The sequence below is a fragment of the Penicillium cosmopolitanum genome, assembly GCF_028827165.1.
Source record: "Penicillium cosmopolitanum strain IBT 29677 chromosome Unknown utg000009l:1.0-9042332.0:1.0-9050551.0, whole genome shotgun sequence".
Classification (NCBI taxonomy): Eukaryota; Fungi; Ascomycota; class Eurotiomycetes; order Eurotiales; family Aspergillaceae; genus Penicillium; species Penicillium cosmopolitanum.
This window is the reverse complement of record NW_026622679.1, coordinates 1,948,711-1,970,372: the sequence shown is the minus strand read 5'-3', so window position 1 is coordinate 1,970,372 and position 21,662 is coordinate 1,948,711. Positions and strand designations below refer to the sequence as shown.

Below are 21,662 nucleotides of genomic sequence, written 5' to 3'. Positions count from 1 at the left end.
TCGCAAGAGACATCAACAATACTCAAATAAAATAGTTTCGGCCTAGAGTTAAGTAGATATCCAAAGTCCATTCCAAGTAGAATGTGATCAAGGTGAATTTGGTTGCCGAATCAGGCTCATAAAAGATATGCGAGGGACCGTATAAAAATAAGCTAAGCCACCCTTAAATAGTCCATGTCGTCAAAAGAAGAAGAAAAGACCCCGCAAGGGCAACAGTGTGGATGAATATCAAATTAACCTAGAGCCCGCTTCCGATACTCCTGGAAATTCGCTGCATGCTCGGGGTTATCATCGCCATCCACTTTTTCCTTCTTCTGCTTGGCTTTCTTGTCGTATCCTGTCTTCTCTTCCCATTTACTCTCTTCGGCGGATATCATTGCGTGAAATTTGCCTCCTTGGCCGCGGGCGAGGTAGATCGGTTTCTCTTTCCGATCAGCCACCGCTTCGGTCACGAGAACAAATTTGACGCTTGATCCGGGTGCTTCGAACATGGGGTCGCTAAGAATAGTCTCCATTTCGGTGCGTAAAGCTCGAGCGCCAGTTCCCATTGTGAAGCCATTTGCTGCGATCTTATGTAAAGCGGGTGTAGTGAATCGCAGCTCAATGCCGGAAAGTGAGAAGAGGGTAGCATACTGGGCCAGCAGGGAGTTACGGGGCTCGGTGAGAATACGCAGAAGCAAGGGTTGGGTCAATGTGGACAATGCGGCGGTGACGGGAATTCGCCCAATGAGCTCGGGAATGAACCCATAGGTTTGCAAGTCGGTAGGATTCAAGAGGTCCAATGCGTTGAAATAATTGGGTTCACTTCCTGGTCCGGAAGGAGATGCGGATGTGAAAAATGGAAGATGCTTCTTGTATAGTGCCTCCTCCTCAGAGCCTGGACGAATCGGGAGAGGCTCCGTTGAGGAGGATGCGGATGGGCCTGGCCGGTCGCTCGGACTTGGCGCTGCTCGAACGGGCTGACCAAATCCCATTGACCCTTTGGATATCCGATCCATGACCACTTTGTGTAAACCCACAAAGGCGCCAGAGAAGATGAAGAGGATGTTGTCCGTACGTACATTATAGACTTCCCCTTTGGCAGCTGGTTGGCTGTTGTGAGGCTGGAATGGCGTATTCCCCAGAGGGCTGTTGGATGGATAGGAATTGGGTGGACTCGTCGAGCGAGGGTTCTTCTCTGGCTTGGCTTGAACCTGGACAGTTGTGCCTTCGATGATCTTCAAAAGCGCCTGTTGCACTCCTTCCCCGCCAACATCTTTCCCGTGGCTGACTTTAGCGGCGGCAATTTTATCGATTTCGTCTAGAACGATAATCCCGCGCTCGGCTTGTTCAACATCATAGTTCGCAGCCGCCAGCAGCCGGTGGACACACGTCTCGGCATCTTCGCCAATGTAACCAGCCTGTGTAAACGGGGTGCAGTCAGAAATACTGAACGGAACCGACAACACTCGTGCAAGTGTCTTGGCCATAAGAGTCTTGCCGACACCCGATGGTCCAAGAAGCAAGATATTGGACTTGTCTAATTGTAATGGCGAGTTGTCCACCAGCTCACCCCGATCTAGAGGTGTAGTCGCTTGGCGGGATTTTGGGGTCGACGGAAGACCAACGGTACGCTGTTGACCAGGGAGTTCATCTATATTAAAAATTGAAAAAAAGTCAGTCAGGCTATATTTAGCGAATAGGTTGGCGACCAATACTGCGGAAACATACCGTCTAAGGGGTGACTTTCAAAAGCCTCCCTCCGTTGACGCTTCGCCTGGAGCTCTTCTGCTTCTTCCTCTCGTCTTTGAAGCTCTTGCACCCTCTGATAATGATTATATACTGCCACACTTAACACTTTCTTCGCGCGATCCTGCCCCACCACAAACTGGTCGAGATATTGCTTTAGGACCCTGGGGGTAATGCGGGGAGCGCCAAAGGCCGGGGTCGAAGCCAACGGCCCGGTCGTCGGGAGACCAGGCTCATAGCTACCAGTAAATGGCTGGCTTGTAAAGTCCGATCTGTTGAATTGGGAGGCGGTTGGGAAACTTGTTGAAGAGCTGGTGAGGAGGCGTCTTTGGCGAGGGATGATAGTGCTGGCCGACATCGGTGTGATCGTACAGCCTCCCGACGAATCAAGGCTAGTGCCTGACGGTGCGAAGGCCGCCACAGCATGTCCTGAAGACTTCAGAGCAGATATTGGGTTAAAGATGAACAAGAAATGTGTCGCAAAGTGGAAGTTGGAGATGAGGAAGCGATGGGATTAGATAGGGAGCTTTCCCCGCACCCTGGGGCAGGTGATCTTATCGGGCTGAGTCATGGGATGTGGATGTGCCTGCCCACTCGGCACGTTCGGCGTTTGGCGTTTGCCAGGTATACACCAAACCAGCTACGGTGAAGTAACCGCATTACGAATGGTTTCCCTGGCGATTGTTTATGGGTATTATCCCTTATGACAGTCCGGTAATGTCTTTTCTTGACTGCATGGGCCCATTTACCTCAAATGACTTATATATCGGCACGACTACCGTGTACTATGGTACAGTTACTGGGAATAATCTAGCACATAATCACGCAAGGATCGGCGGTTCTGATACGAGCTGATGCATTATTTTTTCATTGTGTGCGGTCCTCACATCGTCTGGACAACACTTTTTCTAGAATCCCTCTATCGATTTTCCTATTTGGGTCAATTTCGCGAGGTCCCGGAGTCTCCTTTTGCGTTTAGGCGCTGATGTCATTCAACCCACGAATACGAACCTGATCTGCAATGCTAAGCCTTGGAAGCAATGTTCGTCTCAATGCGGTAATCTCGTATTGTTATTTCCCTGGTCAGAAGCTTCCAAGGTTTAAATGGATAAAATGAACTCGTATCTAGCATGTCTGTCACTTTCCTTGGCAGAGCACTGCCACCGAGGACGAATGTATATATATTCCAAAGTTAGGGATGGATCTGAAAACTTCTATTCTGTCTGATCATGGTACTACTAGTAGTAGCAAAATCATTCCCAACATGAACGTTCAAGTTTTTTATTGGAAAATTCAAGTTCTCTACTTCTCTTTCTTACTACTATCCGCGGCTGCCATTGTGGTGCCGGAGCCTCAACATTCAAGTTGTCGATGTCGGCCACATGAAAACTGCTGGCCCACGCAGCAGCAATGGTCGACGCTAAACAGCACGATACAGGGTAACTTGGTAGCTGTTCGACCAGTTGCATCAGTCTGTCATGCAATGGAATATGATGCAAAGACATGCAATGCCACAACTGAGCTTTGGACAAACTCGGTCTGGCGTTCAGCCCAGCCAGGCGCTGGACAGTGGGAGAACTGGGAGGCATGGCCTGAGCATCATGAAACATGCTATATCGAAGCACCTCGGAACAGCAAATGTGGACAGGGTCGCATCTCCTTATACTCAGCCAAGGTTCAGACCAAATTCCATGTTCAAAAAGCGGTCCTGTTTGCAAAATCCCACAACCTAAGGCTTGCGATCAAAAACACCGGCCACGATTTTTTGGGTCGGTCGACGGCGCCAGAATCATTGCAGATCTTGACGCACGAAATGAAGGACATCAAAGTAGTGGAAGACTTCAGCCCCAAGGGTGCTCCCAATCGCAAAAGTGAGGGTCCTGCAGTGACTATGTCGGCCGGCGTGCAATTGCCCGAGCTGTATCTTGCGGTTGCAAAGCACAATCGAACGGTGATTGCAGGATCTTCGCATACCGTGGGTGCCGCCGGAGGATATATACAAGGAGGTGGACATAGTCCATTTGGTGCCTGGAAGGGTCTGGCATCGGACAATGCAATCGAGTTTGAGGTTGTGACTGCCAATGTGAGTAGACAGTGTCCAATCATAAAACCCGAAGTAATAGAACTAAACATTCGCTTAGGGCACTATAGCCACCGCTAATTCGTATCAAAACTCGGATCTCTTCTGGGCCTTGCGAGGTGGAGGTGGAGGAACATTTGGCGTCGTGACAAGTGCCACTGTCCGTACACACCCGAGGCACCAGTTGTTGTATACAACTTCAACATTACCACCACGGGTGGTGATCCTCGGTTCTGGGACGCCTTCAGTGCATTCCATGCAGCTCTTCCATCACTCAATGATGCGAGGGGCTCTGGATACTATTTTGGACTCCCCAATTTGCCCATTGATCAGAATACCACGGTGTCCACCATTATTTCCTTGCTCATGTTCCCAGAGAAGACGGATGTGAATGAGATTGCCAAGTTATACGAGCCATTGAAGACCAAGCTGAAAAATATCGGAGGGGTCAAGGTTGATTCTATGCCAATTCCATTCCCAAGTGTCAACTCGACGATCTTTACAATCCTCCTCGCCGGGTCAGATACCGATAGTACTGGAAGCCTTAGCGCCCTGCTCGTCTCGCGATTATTCTCCAGGGATTTGATGTTATCAGATAGGGGTCTAGAACGGCTGACAAAGGCCTGGAAGAGTATCCGTTGGGATCCATTCTCTTCGTTCACCGGGCATGTGGTTGCCGGTCCCGCTGTTGCTGCTAACAAAAATATCGACAGTGCCGTCAACCCAGCATGGCGGAAGACAGTCTCGCACATGTTATTTGGTAGAGGCTGGAATACAAATACCACCTTGGCGCAGCAGAAGGCCATGGTCAAGAATATGACCGACGTGGAAATTCCAATCCTGCGGTCGGTTGAAGGAGAGGACCAGATGGGTGCCTACGTGAACGAGGCGAATGGCTATGAACCTGGGTTTCAGAAAGCATTTTGGGGTGAGAATTACCATCTTCTGTACAAAATCAAACAGAAATGGGATCCAAAGGGCTTGTTCATTTCTCGCAAGGGTGTTGGCAGCGAGGACTGGGACGACGCCGGGCTGTGCAAGGTCAAAGCCTAGAACAGCAGCCAGGCACGTGGGATTTTTAGAGTTGGACTAGAATGTTGGCATCTGTCAAATGTGGTATTTATGATGTATTTTCTTTGATCTCTAGTTTATTGCAATGAATCTCATTTTCTACAACTTGACGGGAAGACGAAAGCCACTTTGATGTCGGATTTGATTTCATTTGTTTATTGACCATAGAGCAAATGTGTTCATATGGCTATTCTATAGCCCGGAGGCGTTCCCCGCCAATATGAAGAGTTTATTTTATGGTCGTTAACGAGCCAGGCAAGGCCGGTTTAGAGAATGTGATATCGCTGTGTCCGTTTCCAGAACACCTTCAGCTATCACGCAGTCTGTCTGCCCGACAGCCTCGAGACGGGGACCGGGCCTACAATCCGTCATCTCATGCATTGTGGCCCACTTGGTAGCCCTTAGCCGTCTACCATCTCGGGTCGTGGATATCGTGCGAGTGGTGTGGGTGAGAGGAGGGGTTGTCGGGTGTAGGCGGTTGGGTTTGAAGTTTATGCATATTCTTTCACGGTTGCATCATTGATTCGTCTTGAAGACGGGTTGCTGTTCCATTGTTTGCGAGATGAAATTTCGTAGTGCTGACCATCGGTTCGCAGTAGGATTGGCATCAACGGCGGTGTTCTCAGCTGCCGGTGTGGATTGAGTTGGTAGAGTGGACATCTGTGCCATGTTTTTCGCGAATCGGTCTCGTTCAACCTTCTCCAGCTTCTCCCGACGCTTCATGGCTCCGGGTTTATGACGGAGGGTATTTTGCTTGATGACATTGACTTGACTGACCGCATCGTGGGAGTCATCGGCGGCATCTGGTAGGGCATCGGCGAGGGATTCGAGATTGGCGACCAATTTTTTCGAGGCACGTCGGCGTTTTGGAGTTTTGTTGGAACTCTTTGCGATCTTGGATATGAGGGTCGCACGCTTGATCTGGCGCTTATCTCTCTTGCTGGTTCGGAAATCATCCCCGGAGAGGGCAGGTCTGCCCGCGACCTTTGCCTTCATGGTACCTGGAAGAGAGTACTGTACAGTACGAGTACTCTGACGAGAAAGAACCGGACGGAGGGGAGTTGAAAAGGTGGAGCATGGGACAGCATGTGGGATCAACACTGAAAATTGGTAAGTAAACGTGACCGCCTTCCACTTTGACTCACCCTGTGGTACCCTCTCTCCAAACTTCCTCATCATTCACGGGGATTGACTGGGTTTGACTTAAAAGATTCTCGCTGTGACGTGACCCTTGATCCACAATGGTCGGGTGAATCCTCTCCCTTCACCGGTGACATCAGAAATAACGCTGTTAACGCTGTTTCTCCAATTGTTGTGTTCCCGATCTTTGTTCCTGTCGCTCCTCATTGGAGGACCTGCCGTGAATGTTCTCCCCCCGTCTTTCTCTTCTCGGTTTTGGCGCGGGTTACAGGTCCACGCTGCCTCGGTCGCCGCTAGCCACCCGGTTCCAGATTCATTTGCCCCGGTTGCCCCCGTCGCCGCTGCTATCGCCGTCGGCTTCCCTAGCGTCCTTTAAATCTGCTCTCCCCGCCAGACCTTCCCCGTGCAGATCATTTTCATCTTCACCTTCAACTTCTACGAGTATCGCCAACATGGGTTCCCTCGCTCCTTATCAGCGCAAGCACAAGATCACCGTCGTCGGCTCCGGTAACTGGTATGCTTCTTCTTTTCTTTGTTTCTGTTTCTGTTCCTGTTCCTGTTATGTCCCTGTCCCTGGCCTGGTGCACTCGTTGCGGCATGGGTACTTTTCTCCCATGCTCTGCTACTCCTCCCTTGGGAGCGTTGAGATCGTTGAAATCGTTGAAATCGTTGAGACTAACGTTGGGATCTCACCCACAGGGGCTGCGCCATCGCCAAAATCGTCGCCGAGAATGCCGCTAGCAACCCGGACATCTTCGAGGAGAAGGTAGAGATGTGGGTGTTTGAGGAGAATGTTGAGATCGCAAAGGACTCGCCCAACTTTGACCCCGCGAACCCCGGTCCCCAGAAGTTGACCGAGGTGATCAACCGGGCCCACGAGAACGTCAAGTATCTGCCTGGTGTGAGGCTTCCTGTCAACCTGCATGCCAACCCGTCCCTGGAGGACGCGGTCAAGGACAGCACCATCCTCGTTTTCAACCTGCCCCATCAGTTTATCCTCAAGACCTGTGAATCCATCAAGGGTAAGATTCTGCCCTATGCCCGTGGTATCTCTTGTATCAAGGGCGTCGATGTCAACGAGCACGGCATCAACCTGTTCTCCGAGACTATCGGCAAGATTCTGGGCATCTACTGCGGTGCCCTGTCCGGCGCAAACATTGCCAACGAGGTGGCCAGGGAGAAGTGGTCCGAAACCACTGTCGCCTACGACCCTCCTCACCTGGACTCCAAGGCCCCCTCGCCCTCGGGCTCCCAAGTCAACCTGGTGGAGTTTGAACACAAGGACGTCTCTGGCAACTTGTCCAATGTCAAGCTCCAAGCATTGCCTTCGGACTACCCACCCATTGACCACAACATCCTGAAGTCTCTCTTCCACCGCCCCTACTTCCATGTTCGGGTAGTGAATGACGTCGCTGGTGTTTCTATCAGTGGTGCCTTGAAGAACGTTGTCGCGCTGGCCGCTGGCTTCGTTGTGGGCATGGGCTGGGGTGACAACGCCAAAGCTGCCGTGATGCGCGTGGGTCTGATGGAGATGGTTCGATTTGGTGACAAGTTCTTCGGAGCCACCATTGACCAGCGGACATTTACCGATGAGAGTGCCGGTGTCGCCGATTTGATTACCAGCTCCAGCGGTGGCCGTAACTTCCGTTGCGCCAAGTACAGTGTTGAGCGCAACCAGTCTATCGAGCAAATCGAAAAGGATGAGCTCAACGGCCAGTCGCTGCAAGGTACTCTCACAGCTGCCGAGGTCAACAGCTTCTTGAAGAAGCAGGGCCAAGAGGAGGATTTCCCCTTATTTACTGCTGTCTACCGTAAGTCCCTTCCCCTTTTGCATGGGAAGACTTGTATACTTACAAATTTGGACAGGCATTCTGCAAGGAACTATGCAGGTCTCAGAGCTTCCTTCTTATATTGAGCGGTAAATGCTTTCTCATGGCGTCCCTTTTTCTTCGTATATGTTTTGTTAAAATTGTGATTCCTTGACAGCCCTCCGGTGATGCGTGCCCCGACTTCTACTTCTACTTCTGATCAGGATGGTGAGGATGATGGTTCTCGGTTTGCTGCTCGGCTTTGATTACGAGCTGTTTTTTTTTGTTTATTTTTTTTGGGAACGGGGTTTTAAGCTTGGGATTTTAGATAGATTTACGACTGTACTTATGCATCTAAACGAATTGGATATTACTGTTACGGGTATAGAATGGTGTGTGCAAGTATTTTGGTAGTTACTAGCACTGCTAGTAGACTATATTTTCTTGGTCTGCGGGGGGTCCGAGCTCCCAAGGTTTGCTGGGCAGTTGGCCCGTCGCACCCCTGTCCTGTCAGAGGTGCAGACAATGAACCGTGGAAGTAGTATAGTTTAGCATGAGAGAATTAGCACTAGCATAAGAATTACAATGACCATGACCATGACCATGAATGGAGATAAATGCCCCATATCTACGGAGTATAAATGCCCAAATCTGTGGAGTGGCAGGTATTCCCCGCGGGAGTCTCGACTCGGCGCTAAAAAATACTTGGCCAGGGCCCAAATGCATGATGTCATCTGGCGCGACAACGCCTGGTGAGGGGGAAACACTCAGCTCCCTCTTCTCCTCTGCAACCTCTTCTCGCGGCCTTTTTTTAGGCCATTCGCTCGCTGAACCCTCTCAGCGATCCACGGGGTACCATTTACCGGCTATTTCGCGGTGTGTCGTTTCGATAACCAGCTCCAGTCCTAATTGTCGCAGAATTTCCATCATTCCACACACGACGATCATCATGGCCCCCCCCACGCCATGTCTATCTCTTGCCATTGAAGGATGATGGCTCCCCCCGATGTACCGGGAGGATACATTTATCTCCCGCCTCCGACTGATGAAGGTTATCTCCTTCGTTTCATCATCGAGGGAACCAGCTCCATCTGCCGGCATGGAAGCCTCTGGGTCAACCTCCCTGAAGAAGGGAAGGACTTTGATCGCCATTCATTCCGTGAATTCAGGTATAGATAATCTTCCCGTATTTGAAAAAATCTCGAAATGAAAATATATTGATTGAGTGTAGACTGCAGCCGAATTTCAACCAGAACATTCAAATCGACATCCCAGTGACTCGTGCGGGTGCTTTTGCCTACTACACTACATTCTATCCGTTGCCAGAGTTCTCGGTCGAAGATGTCCCCGCTACAGAGCCAACTAAAACTTCGCTTCACTACATAGACGTCTCGCCGAGACTGACTGTCCAGAACAAGGATCTGCCCCTTAATGCACTCTCCATCTTTTCGGTGATCTCCAAATTCATGGGCCAGTACCCGACCGACTGGGATAAGCATTTGAATGGAATTAGTCAACGGAATTACAACATGGTTCACTTCACTCCTCTAATGGAGCGTGGTGCCTCCAATTCCCCCTACAGTATTTACGATCAGCTTTCATTCGATCCTGCCTTTTTCCCCAATGGGGAGGCTGATGTGGCATCGCTTGTCTCGCGAATGGAGAAGGAGTACGGGCTATTGACTCTGACGGATGTCGTTTGGAACCACACGGCTCACAACAGCAAATGGCTGGAGGAACACCCCGAGGCAGGGTATAGTGTGGAGACCGCTCCTTGGTTGGAGTCTGCCCTCGAGTTGGATACTGCCCTATTGAAGTTCGGCGATGATCTCGAAAGTCTTGGACTACCGACAGAATTCAAGACTGCCGAAGACCTAATGGCTATAATGAAGGTCCTGCGTAAAGAGGCTATCGACGGGATTCGTCTGTGGGAATTTTATGCTATCGATGTCAAGGCCGATACCAAGAAGATCCTAGAAGCCTGGACTACTGGAAAGGTAGACCGGACCACTCTGGAACATTCTGATGTGCAATTATTCAAGGACCTACCACCCAAGAAGCAAGCTTTGACAATTCGGGAACTCGGTATCCCAAACGCGAAGCAGGTTCTTGGACGATTCGGCCGTTCCGTGGATGCAGCATTCGGTGCGGCTTTGCTCACAGTCCTCCACGGCGAGTACAGCCAAGCCAGCTCGAACGTTGGTGAAGTCGAATCCTCCTTGTCGAAGATCCTTGACGCCGTCAACCTACCCCTCTACGAGGAATATGACACGGATGTTGCCGATATTATGGACCAACTGTTTAACCGCATCAAGTACCTACGAATCGATGACCATGGTCCCAAAATGGGACCTGTGCACAAGGACAGCCCTCTCATCGAGACCTATTTCACCCGTCTTCCAGAAAATGAGGTTACCAAGAAACACAGTTCAAAGTCATTGGCACTGGCCAATAACGGATGGATTTGGAACGCCGACGCGATGCGTGACAATGCCGGACCGGATTCTAAGGCCTACCTTCGTCGTGAGGTCATCGTTTGGGGTGATTGTGTCAAGCTCCGCTATGGAAACTCGCCCAAAGATAACCCATTCCTTTGGGATTTTATGACTCGATACACCCGACTTATGGCGAAATACTTTACTGGATTCCGCATTGACAACTGCCACTCGACACCTCTTGTCGTAGCTGAATATTTGCTAGATGAAGCTCGAAAGGTCCGACCAGACTTGACGGTATTCGCCGAGCTATTTACAGGATCCGAAGAGGCCGATTATGTTTTCGTTAAGAGACTCGGAATCAATGCCCTCATCCGGGAGGCCATGCAAGCCTGGAGCACCGCAGAATTGAGTCGTCTAGTCCACCGTCATGGAGGTCGTCCAATCGGTAGCTTTGATGTGGATTTGCCATCCGCTGGCAGCTCTCACGCCATTGCGTCTGCGAAGAGCGGAGCTTCAGATGAAAAGATTACCCACATTCGGCCGTTGCCTGTCCAGGCCCTCTTCATGGACTGCACCCATGATAATGAAGTGCCGGCCCAGAAGCGAGATGTTAGGGACACCCTTCCCAACGCTGCCCTCGTTGCCATGTGTGCATCTGCCATCGGAAGTGTCATGGGATACGATGAGATTTATCCTAAACTTATTGACCTGGTCCATGAGACTCGACAATATGCATCTCCGTTCTCCGGGGATCATGAGCTGAAGGCTGGGGGTGGTGAAGGTGGCATTGGAGGTGTCAAGAAGATATTAAATGATCTTCACACCATGATGGGCGTTGAAGGCTACGATGAGACTCATATCCATCACGACGGGGAATATATCACCGTTCATCGAGTTCATCCCAAGACCCGAAAGGGAGTTTTCCTTATCGCTCATACGGCGTTCCCAGGAAATGACAGTGGAGCTGTCTTGGCTCCAACTCACATCAGTGGTACACAGGCCAAGCACCTCGGGTCATGGGTACTGGACGCCGATGCCTCCGATGATGCTAAGGCTAAGGCTTTGTCGGACGATAAACAGCTGAGAGGACTTCCCAGTCAGACACGTGATATCGAAGGCACCAAGATCGAAGGTGATAAAGATGATGTGACTGTGGCGGTCTTGGAAACATTGGTCCCTGGATCCATTGCTTTGTTTGAGACCTGGATCCCTAGCGCCGAGCACGCAAAGGGGCTCGACAATTTCGTTTCTACCGGCGCCGATGAGGCATTCTCGGATTTAAGCTTGGTCGACTTGAACTTTGCTCTCTATCGCTGTGAAGCTGAAGAGAGAGACTCCAGCAATGGCCAGGACGGTGTCTACACTATTCCCAATCACGGCCCACTTATCTATGCCGGTCTTCAGGGTTGGTGGAGTGTTCTTGAGGATATCATCAAGTACAATAAGCTCGGCCATCCACTTTGCGACCATCTCCGCGAAGGTCAGTGGGCTCTCGATTTCATTGTTCAGCGGATGGAAAAGGTCGGGGCTAGAGAAGGCCACGCTGCCCTTAATAAGCCTGCTGCTTGGCTGAAGGAGAAGTTTGATGCTGTTCGCGGGTTGCCAAACTTCCTACTTCCTCGCTATTTTGCCATGATTGTACAGGTAGCATACAATGCTGCTTGGAAGACCGGCATTCACCACTTCAGTGATCTTGTGAGACACGGCCAGGAGTTCACTCACCAGCTTGCCATGGTTAGCGTTCAGCAAACTGGATATGTCAATTCGGCCTCTTTGTGGCCTACTAAGCAAGTTCCCAGCCTGGCTGCAGGCCTACCTCATTTCGCGGTCGACTGGGCCCGCTGCTGGGGCAGAGATGTCTTCATCTCCATTCGCGGTCTTTTCCTTTGCACAGGACGCTTCGATGATGCAAAGGAACATATCTTAGCTTTCGCGAGTGTTCTCAAGCACGGCATGATCCCCAACCTTCTCAGCAGCGGCAAGCTGCCCCGTTACAATTCCCGAGATTCGGTTTGGTTCTTCCTACAAGCTATCCAAGACTACACCAACATAGTTCCCGACGGAATCAAGCTTTTGCAAGAAAAGGTCCCAAGGAGGTTCCTCCCATATGATGATACATGGTTCCCATTTGACGATCCCCGCGCCTATTCCAAGAACCCGACTGTTCTGGAGGTCATCCAAGAAGTTTTCCAGCGACATGCCCACGGGATGTCATTCCGAGAATACAATGCTGGATCCGACCTTGATGTTCAGATGAAGAGTGAAGGATTCCAGATCGATGTCAAGGTAGACTGGAATACCGGTATTATCTTTGGTGGCAGCCAGGATAACTGCGGTACGTGGCAAGACAAGATGGGTGAAAGTGAAAAGGCCGGCAACAAGGGTGTACCAGGCACACCGCGTGACGGCGCTTCAATCGAGATTACCGGACTTTCGTACAGTGCCCTCGCGTGGGTTGCAAAGCTGAACGAATCAAATGTCTATCCCCATGCGGGAGTCGAGACCAGTGAGGGTAAATCCATTAGCTTTGCTGAATGGGCGAACAAGATCAAGACAAATTTCGAGCGATGCTACTTCATCCCCGTGAACCCGGCCGAAGATGGCCAATATGATGTGGATGCCAACATCATCAACCGACGAGGCATCTACAAGGATCTCTACAAGTCCGGCAAGCCCTTCGAAGACTACCAGCTTCGAGCCAATTTCCCTATTGCAATGGCTGTTGCACCCGACCTCTTCACGCCCGAAAAGGCCTTGACTGCTTTGTCAATCGCCGATTCTGCCATCGTTGGCCCCGTCGGAATGTCTACTCTGGACCCCTCGGACCTCAACTATCGCCCTAACTACAACAACTCGGAGGACTCCACCGACTTCGCCACTTCAAAGGGCCGCAACTACCACCAGGGCCCCGAATGGGTCTGGCAACGTGGCTACTTCCTCCGTGCTCTATTGCACTTTGATCTCCTGCGTCGCAAGACAGCTGATGAACGCATTGAATCTTTCCAACAGGTTACTCGGCGACTGGATGGATGCAAAAAGGCGCTGCGGGAGAGCCCATGGAAGGGCCTGACTGAGCTTACCAACAAGAATGGAGAGTATTGCGGTGACTCGGTAAGTTTTGAAGATTTCTCCAGCTTGTCCCCTATACTAACCGCAGAATTATAGTCCCCCACCCAGGCATGGTCTGCTGGATGTCTTCTTGATCTATATTATGATGCCTCCAAACTTTCTTAGATAATTTTGATGATAGTTAGAGATATGATTACATAGCATTATGAAAGCGTTCTTTTGATGGACAGTCCTTTATTTGCATCGTGGTATCAATAACAGAGCAGCGGAGTACAAGCTCAAACACATCTCAATGACCCTAAGAACTGCTTTAGTGTTGTAGGCCAATCGAGCTGTCATTGTTCCTGTCATCTCTATAGATGTAGATCGTAAAAATGACCATATCTCATTTAATACCTACTCTCTCATAGACTCATATTAAAAGAAACCTTGAGGAACCTTGGCTGCAGAAAAATAATTGGTGAAGCGTTCCTAGTCGTTCGTTCAGTCGAGCTGATTGCTTGAAGCATAGCGGAATTATGCAGCGCACAATATGGAGCTGGATGACTAAGCACGTCGTCATCGAAGAAAACAAAGGAGCTCCGGAGGTCCTTCGTTCTTCAAGATCGCCTTGCAACTGTGAAACGCGAAAGCTCGGTCGAATACTGCGCGAAGATACATCTGTGCTAGTCTCTCAATAGATCTGCCAAGTCGCACTTCTCAACCCCGCCATTACGCCCTCGATGGACCGGTAAATTGAACATCCCTCCGCCCATTTGACTTCACCGCAACCTTCCGAGTCGGAAGGTACTCTTGCAGAAACGATGTCATTTACGACATCGGCAGCAACTGCACTATGGACCGCGCTTAAGGATGACACGCACGATGGAGACGGAAAGCCGAGGCTGTCGGATCCGAGGGCAGAGCAGCGTGACCTGTATACACAATTCGTGATCAGCTTTGCTCTCGGCCTGGGGGCCTTCATAACTTTCTGCGTAAGTTTTTGACGTCCAAGTACGAATTTCATCTCTTATTAACGCCTGACTGGCTGTAGATATTACGCCCCAAATGGACTGAGCTGTATGCAGCGCGAAGACAACAAAGATGCGCCGCTTCGCGGCTACCGGAGTTGCCGGACAGCTTTTTCGGATGGATCCCAGTGCTGCATCGCATAACAGACGAGGAAGTGCTCTACTCGGCTGGTCTTGATGCATATGTCGTGAGTCCGCTTGCTTGCCTCTTTACCCTTGTGGGCCGTTCGCAAACGACATTTCGCTAATATTAAATTATGCTAGTTTCTTTCCTTTTTCAAATTTGCTATTCGATTCCTGCTCGCCGTATTTGCCTTCGCGGTAGCCATTATTCTTCCCATACATTACGCATACATCGGAGAGTACGGAGTTCCCGGTTGGGACAAAAACGACCCACCTGGCAATGATACTACAAGCGGGATAGGTCAGTTTTTCAAGGACAAAGACAAGAACAAGACCAATTACTCCTATCTCTGGATATACGTCATTTTCACCTACATCTTCAGTGGCTTGGCCGTGTACCTTTTGCTTCAGGAAACGAAGAAAATCATTCGCACTCGACAAACCTATCTCGGCAGCCAAACCAGCACAACGGATCGTACGATCCGCCTCTCTGGCATTCCGCGTGACATGGCATCGGATGATAGCATCAAGGAGTTTGTGGAGGGACTGAAAGTAGGAAAAGTGCAGAATGTCACCCTATGCCGAAGGTGGCGTGAGTTGGATAATCTCATTGATGAGAGGATGAAGGTTGTTCGAGAATTGGAACGGGCTTGGACAAAACACATGGGATACAAGCGCCCACGAAATGATGGGAATACGCTACCGCTCACGCGCCAGCCCCCGTACGCTACACTTTCAAGTCTACCCTTAGAAGAGGACCATGAACATTCCCAACTACTCCCGGAAAGCGAGCGCGAACACATCTCGGCATATAGCGACGAGCGCCCCAAAGTTCGTGTCTGGTATGGCCCACTGAAACTCCGATACCGATCAATTGATGCGATCGACTATTATGAGGAAAAGCTGCGAAAGATCGATGAGCAGATCCAGACTGCTAGGGAGAAGGAGTATGCCTCCACCGAGATCGCCTTTGTCACAATGGAATCAATCGAGGCGTCTCAGACGCTGGTCCAAACAATTCTTGACCCTCACCCGATGCAAATGTTTGCTCGACTCGCGCCAGCACCAGGTGACGTTATCTGGAAGAATACCTATCTTTCTCGTACCCGCCGCATGATCCAGTCATGGTCTATCACACTCGTCATCGGGTTCCTGACGGTCTTCTGGTCTGTTCTCTTGGTTCCTATTGCAACTTTACTGGAACTGGAGGCCCTCCACAAGATCATTCCACAACTTGCAGAATTTTTGGCAATGCATCCTTTCTTAAAATCGCTGGTCCAAACTGGTCTGCCAACTTTGGCATTCTCCCTGTTAACTGTTGCTGTTCCATATCTATATGAATGTGAGTTTTTACTAATGCTGAAAGAGTCGTAGGTATGAATTGAAAAACTGACCAAGGTTTAGGGCTATCCAATCACCAAGGAATGATGTCGCGCGGCGATGTTGAACTTTCCATCATCTCGAAGAACTTCTTCTTCTCGTTCTTCAACATGTTCCTTCTTTTCACGGTGTTTGGCACAGCAACTGGATTTTACGGCTTTTGGGAAAACTTGCGGGATGCCTTCAAGGATACCACAACCGTTGCACTTGCACTTGCCACTTCTCTGGAAGGCCTGGCGCCATTTTACATCAACCTATTGATTCTACAGGGTCTTGGTCTATTCCCTTTCCGACTTTTGGAGTTTGGAAGTGTTGCTTTGTATCCACTCAACTTCCTTAGGGCCCGAACACCCCGAGAATTTGCAGAGCTGTCCACGCCACCCAAGTTCAGCTATGGGTTCTCCATCCCACAGACCGTTTTGGTCTTGATCATCTGTGTTGTCTATAGCGTGTTCCCCAGCTCCTGGCTGATCTGCCTGTTCGGTCTGGTCTACTTCTCCATCGGACAGTTCATCTACAAGTACCAGCTTCTCTACGCCATGGACCATCAACAACACTCGACTGGTCGTGCTTGGCCAATGATCTGCAACCGAGTTTTTGTGGGGCTGGTCGTATACCAGCTCGCCATGATCGGCGTATTGGCGCTACGCAAAGATATCACTCGCCCTCTGCTTCTTGTACCTCTTCTGGGCTTTACCGTCTGGTTCAGCTACTGGTTCGGACGGAATTATGAGCCACTCATGAAGTTCATTGCTTTGAAGAGTATTGATCGCAACCTCCCTGGCGGCGGAGACATTTCTCCCTCGCCATCATCTACGCTTTCACCACCTTCTGGCTTAGACCGTGATGCGGCACCTATTCGCATAGGGGGTCGTGAGCTCGAACTGCGACTGAAGAAATATGTTAACCCGAGTCTGATTGTGCCACTCCATGGTGCTTGGCTGCCAGGGCGGAATCCTGCTCAAGGCAATGGAGCTTCCGCATTCGAGGTCCACCAGACTCGGAATGACATCAGTCCATGATAACCTACCAGTGATTCTACTATCGACAGTTTAATTTTGACGCAAATGCCTGTTATATTTTTCCTTTCTTTTCTTTTCTCGAATTTCCACGATGCTATACGACCTTGATACCTCTCCCTGCCTTCTTTTATCTTGTGCTGGTGATCATCTCTGTGTACCCTTCCCGTCATATTGCCCGTCTCTTGCCTTTTTATTTTTCAAATCTGTTTTCAATCATTTGGCCATCATCACCTAACTATTCTTTACTGCACATTTGATCTATACTACTAGTACGCATCTCGGTTTTCGGACTCGGGTCAGCTTTACTCCGCGGTCTCAGTATGTCATCTTTTACATTCCCGGCATGCTTCCTTTTCCATTTGAGGATAGAATTTTGTACAATATGGCGATCGCCAGACTGGCGGACATGGACATGCCGCCGGCGCTCTAGACTGTTCATGGTACCCGCCAGTGTTGCCTGACAGGTGGAATTTGACACATTGACCTCTTCGGTTATACTATCTGGACCCATTCTTCAAGTTTCAGATTGTCCGTGGCCAACGTGGCAGTGGCAATGTCGGGGCTGTGAGACTTGGGGCAGAGTTCAATTATCTTGCCACCAGCCAGCTGACACTACAGGTGATCAGTCATGCCAAGGTTGAGGAGGGGGTGCATTTCCTTGAATAGGAGCTACGGCCCGAGACTGATCACGATGCGCCGGTACGGATGTTAGGGCTGGAATGTGAAAGTAGTGCATAATACTAGTAACTATCTGTACTATCTTTCAGCTTCGTGTTACAGATAAGCTGTGCGTGCTGGACTAGGTTCAAGCTCCTCATCTACATCAATGCCCTTTCCCATTGACAGGCCAGTAAAACGATTCGAGTTGGCTCCGGATTCGGTGGGTATTATTCTATGAGATGCCCCAAGGTACCATGGCAAAAAGCAACTACCGATCGAACCGGGGAGGGTTGATCAAGTGCCCCATATCCAAGTATGAGGCTATTCTCAAAACGACTCGGCATGGTACACTGTACAGCGGTGTACTCAGACTCGGTACGACTGTTAGTTACTAGTCGAGCTGACATTGTATGGAGTCGGCGGGTGCTTCTGGAATCCGAAGTATCCAAGGGGGTCCACATGGCCCGCATGGGATCGAGGGTCAACATTCCGGAGGGCCTTGCAGCGGTTATCATAATATCCAAGACAAGGGGGCCGTGTGTATTATAGGATATGATGAGTGTTGTTGTGATTTATTCGGATCAAATCACCAGTTTGAACTATCCAGAACAAAACAGAGGAGAGACATGGCAGAAACAGAGGAGAAAAAGGGGAAGAAAGTGTTCAGTCTGGACTGTGCAGAAAGGTGCATCGTTGCTGCATTCGGCATCATCGCATTCTTCGCTTCCACTTCCACTTCCACTTCCACCTCCGCCTCCACTCTTTTCCACTTCCAATGCCAGAGTTACAGACCCATCTTTGATTCTGTTTTACACACTGCCCGCCCAAGTCCGTTGCCTCGTTCATTCCCCACCCCACCTCGATGCGCAACTCACTCTTACTCGTTCACATTGGCTCTCACACTCACACTCGCGGCTCAGCCATGAACCTACCTCCGATGAGGCCTCTGGAAGTGCTCCACTTCTTCGGATTTCCGCCGTCAACGTGGCTCATGTCTTAGTCTCGACGTCAAGACGATGGCGAAACTTTGAATGTATAGATTGGAGGTCTCCCTCTCCTGGTCCTGCAGTAGAAAAACCCTTGCCTCGTCCCCCCGGCTGCCCGAGTCTATCTATCAGATTCTTCGTCCACACTCTGCAGCTCAGGTTCAGGTTGTCCCAGGGACTCTTGTTGTGTCTACCCCACCGCTTTCGCGTTCGGTTCGGTGACACCATCCCATTTGAAGCGGAATACAACCTCGCGACCCGATTCCCACATATTTGCCTCAAAGCCCGGACTCTCGTTCTCTCTCTCTCGCTTGCTCGCCATTCTCGTGGGAATACCACCATGAGATACTCCCGCCCGTGAGATCGTGCCCACCAGATTAGATCTGTCTTTTCATGCTCCGCTAGCGAATAAAACGCTCGATGCGTCATTGAATCTTCTCCACATCTCGATCTGCCGTTTGATGTGGAGCCCTACCGTCCCTCATTTTAGACTTATCTCACATTGCCGGCCGATCATCTGTACGCATCTGGAGTGGAATATCTCTTTACCACCCCCGAGGGAAAAATCTTTGTGGATTCTGGCTTTTGATCGATTTCATCTTTCCGAGTCAACTTCTGTTCATTGAATCACTCTCCAAAGCTAATAACATCGACAAGTTGTGGTGTGTTGAGTGGCCAGGGCTGCTACATGGCTAGTAGTATGCCGGCTCTGAGGTCTCACGACAACGGCTCTCTGAAGCACTTGTCCGCAGGTAGTGTTCTACAAGCCGAGCGAAAATCTGAAATTAGGCCAAAGGGTATCTCACAGCCACACCACTCAATTACAGCCGCAAATGATGTATCTTCCGGCGACTCCGAAGTAAATTCGACGACATACTATACTACTCCGAATGGCGGCGAGTATCCCAATATCGCGAGTGGCTCATCGTCCCCGGCTGCGAACATTACGCCACCTGAGATTCTGCTCCAAATATTTTCCATGTTAGCACCTCGGGATTTCGACAATGCTCGCCGTACATGCTCGCAATGGATGCGCGTGGGTATGCACCGAAACTTGTTGGAGACTATGCTCAAGCGAGCTGGGTGGTGGGATGCATATCAGCAGGATATTGAGAATCAACGAACCCGACCCCCGGCATCGATTGAAGAAAGTGACGTCTGGAAGATGAGCAGACGATTTGCAACCGAATGTCTACTAGCTGGACGAAAATCAAATATTGAAGAGTCTAGCTTTGTGGCCACACAGGTCATTGATTTCTCTGCGTTGGCACAGGGCTTCCCTCCTGCCAAAAGCCGTCGCCTCATCCCCAACGCTCGAGAAAAAAGGACACGGGAAACATCATCTACTTTCAGTGTCAGTACCTGCAGCAACTATGTTCTCGTGACGACCGGCTGCAGAATACACGTCTTTCAACTTCTTGGGAGAAAGCCTAGCTTATCCCGGTCTATAGATCTGGAGGACACCAACCTCGTCCCAATCACCACTATCGAATGCGAGCTCGAGGTTCTCTCCGCAGTTCTAGATACTAGTGCGCCCGAATTCATCATCGCGGCATTATTGGAAAATCGTGTGGGAATGGTGTGTGACCTGGATTTATCATCCACTGGCTCTGTATTCACTGCTGGCACAGTGAAGCAGGATACCCGCCAGATATCGAAGAACAATCACAGTTCGCAACATTACTACTACAATGTCTGCTCGGAGGACCACCCTCCCCGAACGATCGCACTGTATCCCGGTCGCCGCTGCGTCGCATTCGGTTGTGCAGGTGGCATCGAGATTCACTGGGTGGACGAGGCAACACATCGAGACCAAAGACGACATTTCCCGATGTCCCAGCCCTCCGAAGCCCTTCACTTCCTCCCGAGCACGTCTGGAACCCCGTCAGAAATGCGTCTCATATCCTCTCTGGCTGGACCCGGAGTCCACGAGTGCGCATGCCGACAATCACCAAACCCAGACCATCCCAAGAAATGCCAGTTCCATATGCTGTCAGGTCCCCAATCCTTCGGTCGCAGAGCTCCGACCGATACTTCTGCTATGAGCCTTGTTAGGGCTACACACTGCCACCACTATCGCGCGGTCCCTATCAACGATGGCTACCATATCATCTTCGTCGAGCCTCGCACCGGGCTCCTTTGCATTGGATCCGACGCTCCAATTGGCGGGCCAACAAGTATCACGCGAGCCTTTATCTGTGTCCCGCCTTTCGCTCGAGGAACCCCTCCTGATTCGAATGACGCTCGCAGCCCGACGGTTTTCACAGTAGGCTCCGATTTGAATTGGGGCCTGCGCGTTGTAGCTGCTTACCAAGACCGCATTGTTCTATACTCGGTGCCCCTAGATGTATTCAATGTGATTCGCAAAGAGCGCGAGCGTCAAGGTGACGGTGTCATGGGTGATAGTGACCTAGCGCACAACTGGTTTGTCGATCCGGAGCGCTGTCGCAAACGCCGCGAGAGCCTTGTACAAAATCAGAATGGAGACTGGGAATTCCTCCTGAGTGTTAGGTACCGTCCCACGGCAATGATGTGGCCTTTCAAGATATATGGGAAGGAAATTGGAAGAGTCGAAAATATTGTCGAGCTAGCACTACAGTCTAGCAATGGAGGCGCGCGCGTGTGGGCTTTTAGTGCGAATGGACAGTCCACCCTCTTCGACATTGATACATTTACGCCTTCGCCTCGTAACACACAGAAGACCCCTCGGTGCAATTCCATCACCATCGCATCAGACGGGAGTCTTCAGTTCGCTACGTCGGGCAACAAGCCCGAACCCGCCCTCCCTCTCCGGTCATCTCGCAAACGCAAATCCACACAATCAAACGATGACTTCGTTGGCCGATACGGTATGAGCCGCTTCGTGCCAAGTGTGTCTCCGGAAAGTGAACCTACCGACGCCGTTCGTACGGGAAAGCAAAATGGGAGTTCACCTGTTCGTCGTCCATCATTTGCTGCCTGCATTGTGGATTTCAAGATTCCGGAGCTTGGAACGAGAACTGGTCGATGGAGAGATGGTCTTGACTCATCTTGACTAGTACTTCTACTTTTGTATAAGTGTGACTCGAATCTGGTCGTAGTAAATTGCATATAAAGAACCGACCAAGTGTACCTAGATGAATATACTATATTTCAGATTTGATTTCA

The 21,662-nt window shown here is 50.4% G+C and overlaps 7 protein-coding genes across 7 annotated transcripts; 5 read left to right on the top strand and 2 right to left on the bottom strand.

Moving 5' to 3' along the window:
- Positions 1 to 233: 233 nt before the first annotated feature.
- On the bottom strand, positions 234 to 2,086 carry N7509_008835 (putative ATP-dependent Clp protease; the record flags this gene model as incomplete). Its single annotated transcript, XM_056633472.1, has 2 exons — positions 234 to 1,633; positions 1,711 to 2,086. The coding sequence occupies 2 exons, from the start codon at positions 2,084 to 2,086 to the stop codon at positions 234 to 236; spliced, it is 1,776 nt and encodes a 591-aa protein (XP_056484092.1).
- A 906-nt stretch (positions 2,087 to 2,992) lies between these two features.
- On the top strand, positions 2,993 to 4,861 carry N7509_008834 (FAD-dependent oxidoreductase; the record flags this gene model as incomplete). The annotated part of the gene is given in 3 exon segments (XM_056633471.1): positions 2,993 to 3,811; positions 3,870 to 3,968; positions 3,986 to 4,861. The coding sequence occupies 3 exon segments, from the start codon at positions 2,993 to 2,995 to the stop codon at positions 4,859 to 4,861; spliced, it is 1,794 nt and encodes a 597-aa protein (XP_056484091.1).
- A 534-nt stretch (positions 4,862 to 5,395) lies between these two features.
- Positions 5,396 to 5,875, bottom strand: N7509_008833 (FAM207/SLX9 family protein; the record flags this gene model as incomplete). The annotated part of the gene is made up of 1 exon (XM_056633470.1): positions 5,396 to 5,875. The coding sequence occupies one exon, from the start codon at positions 5,873 to 5,875 to the stop codon at positions 5,396 to 5,398; it is 480 nt and encodes a 159-aa protein (XP_056484090.1).
- A 596-nt stretch (positions 5,876 to 6,471) lies between these two features.
- N7509_008832 (glycerol-3-phosphate dehydrogenase family protein) lies at positions 6,472 to 8,093 on the top strand (the record flags this gene model as incomplete). Its single annotated transcript, XM_056633469.1, has 4 exons — positions 6,472 to 6,533; positions 6,719 to 7,830; positions 7,886 to 7,937; positions 8,006 to 8,093. The coding sequence occupies 4 exons, from the start codon at positions 6,472 to 6,474 to the stop codon at positions 8,091 to 8,093; spliced, it is 1,314 nt and encodes a 437-aa protein (XP_056484089.1).
- A 724-nt stretch (positions 8,094 to 8,817) lies between these two features.
- On the top strand, positions 8,818 to 13,499 carry N7509_008831 (putative glycogen debranching enzyme Gdb1; the record flags this gene model as incomplete). The annotated part of the gene is made up of 3 exons (XM_056633468.1): positions 8,818 to 8,996; positions 9,059 to 13,376; positions 13,431 to 13,499. 3 exons carry the CDS (start codon positions 8,818 to 8,820, stop codon positions 13,497 to 13,499), a joined length of 4,566 nt encoding a protein of 1,521 aa, XP_056484088.1.
- Positions 13,500 to 14,137: 638 nt separating this feature from the next.
- On the top strand, positions 14,138 to 16,869 carry N7509_008830 (putative DUF221 domain protein; the record flags this gene model as incomplete). Its single annotated transcript, XM_056633467.1, has 4 exons — positions 14,138 to 14,308; positions 14,368 to 14,532; positions 14,609 to 15,809; positions 15,872 to 16,869. The coding sequence occupies 4 exons, from the start codon at positions 14,138 to 14,140 to the stop codon at positions 16,867 to 16,869; spliced, it is 2,535 nt and encodes an 844-aa protein (XP_056484087.1).
- A 2,346-nt stretch (positions 16,870 to 19,215) lies between these two features.
- On the top strand, positions 19,216 to 21,549 carry N7509_008829 (F-box protein; the record flags this gene model as incomplete). Its single annotated transcript, XM_056633466.1, has 1 exon — positions 19,216 to 21,549. One exon carries the CDS (start codon positions 19,216 to 19,218, stop codon positions 21,547 to 21,549), a length of 2,334 nt encoding a protein of 777 aa, XP_056484086.1.
- Positions 21,550 to 21,662: the final 113 nt, after the last annotated feature.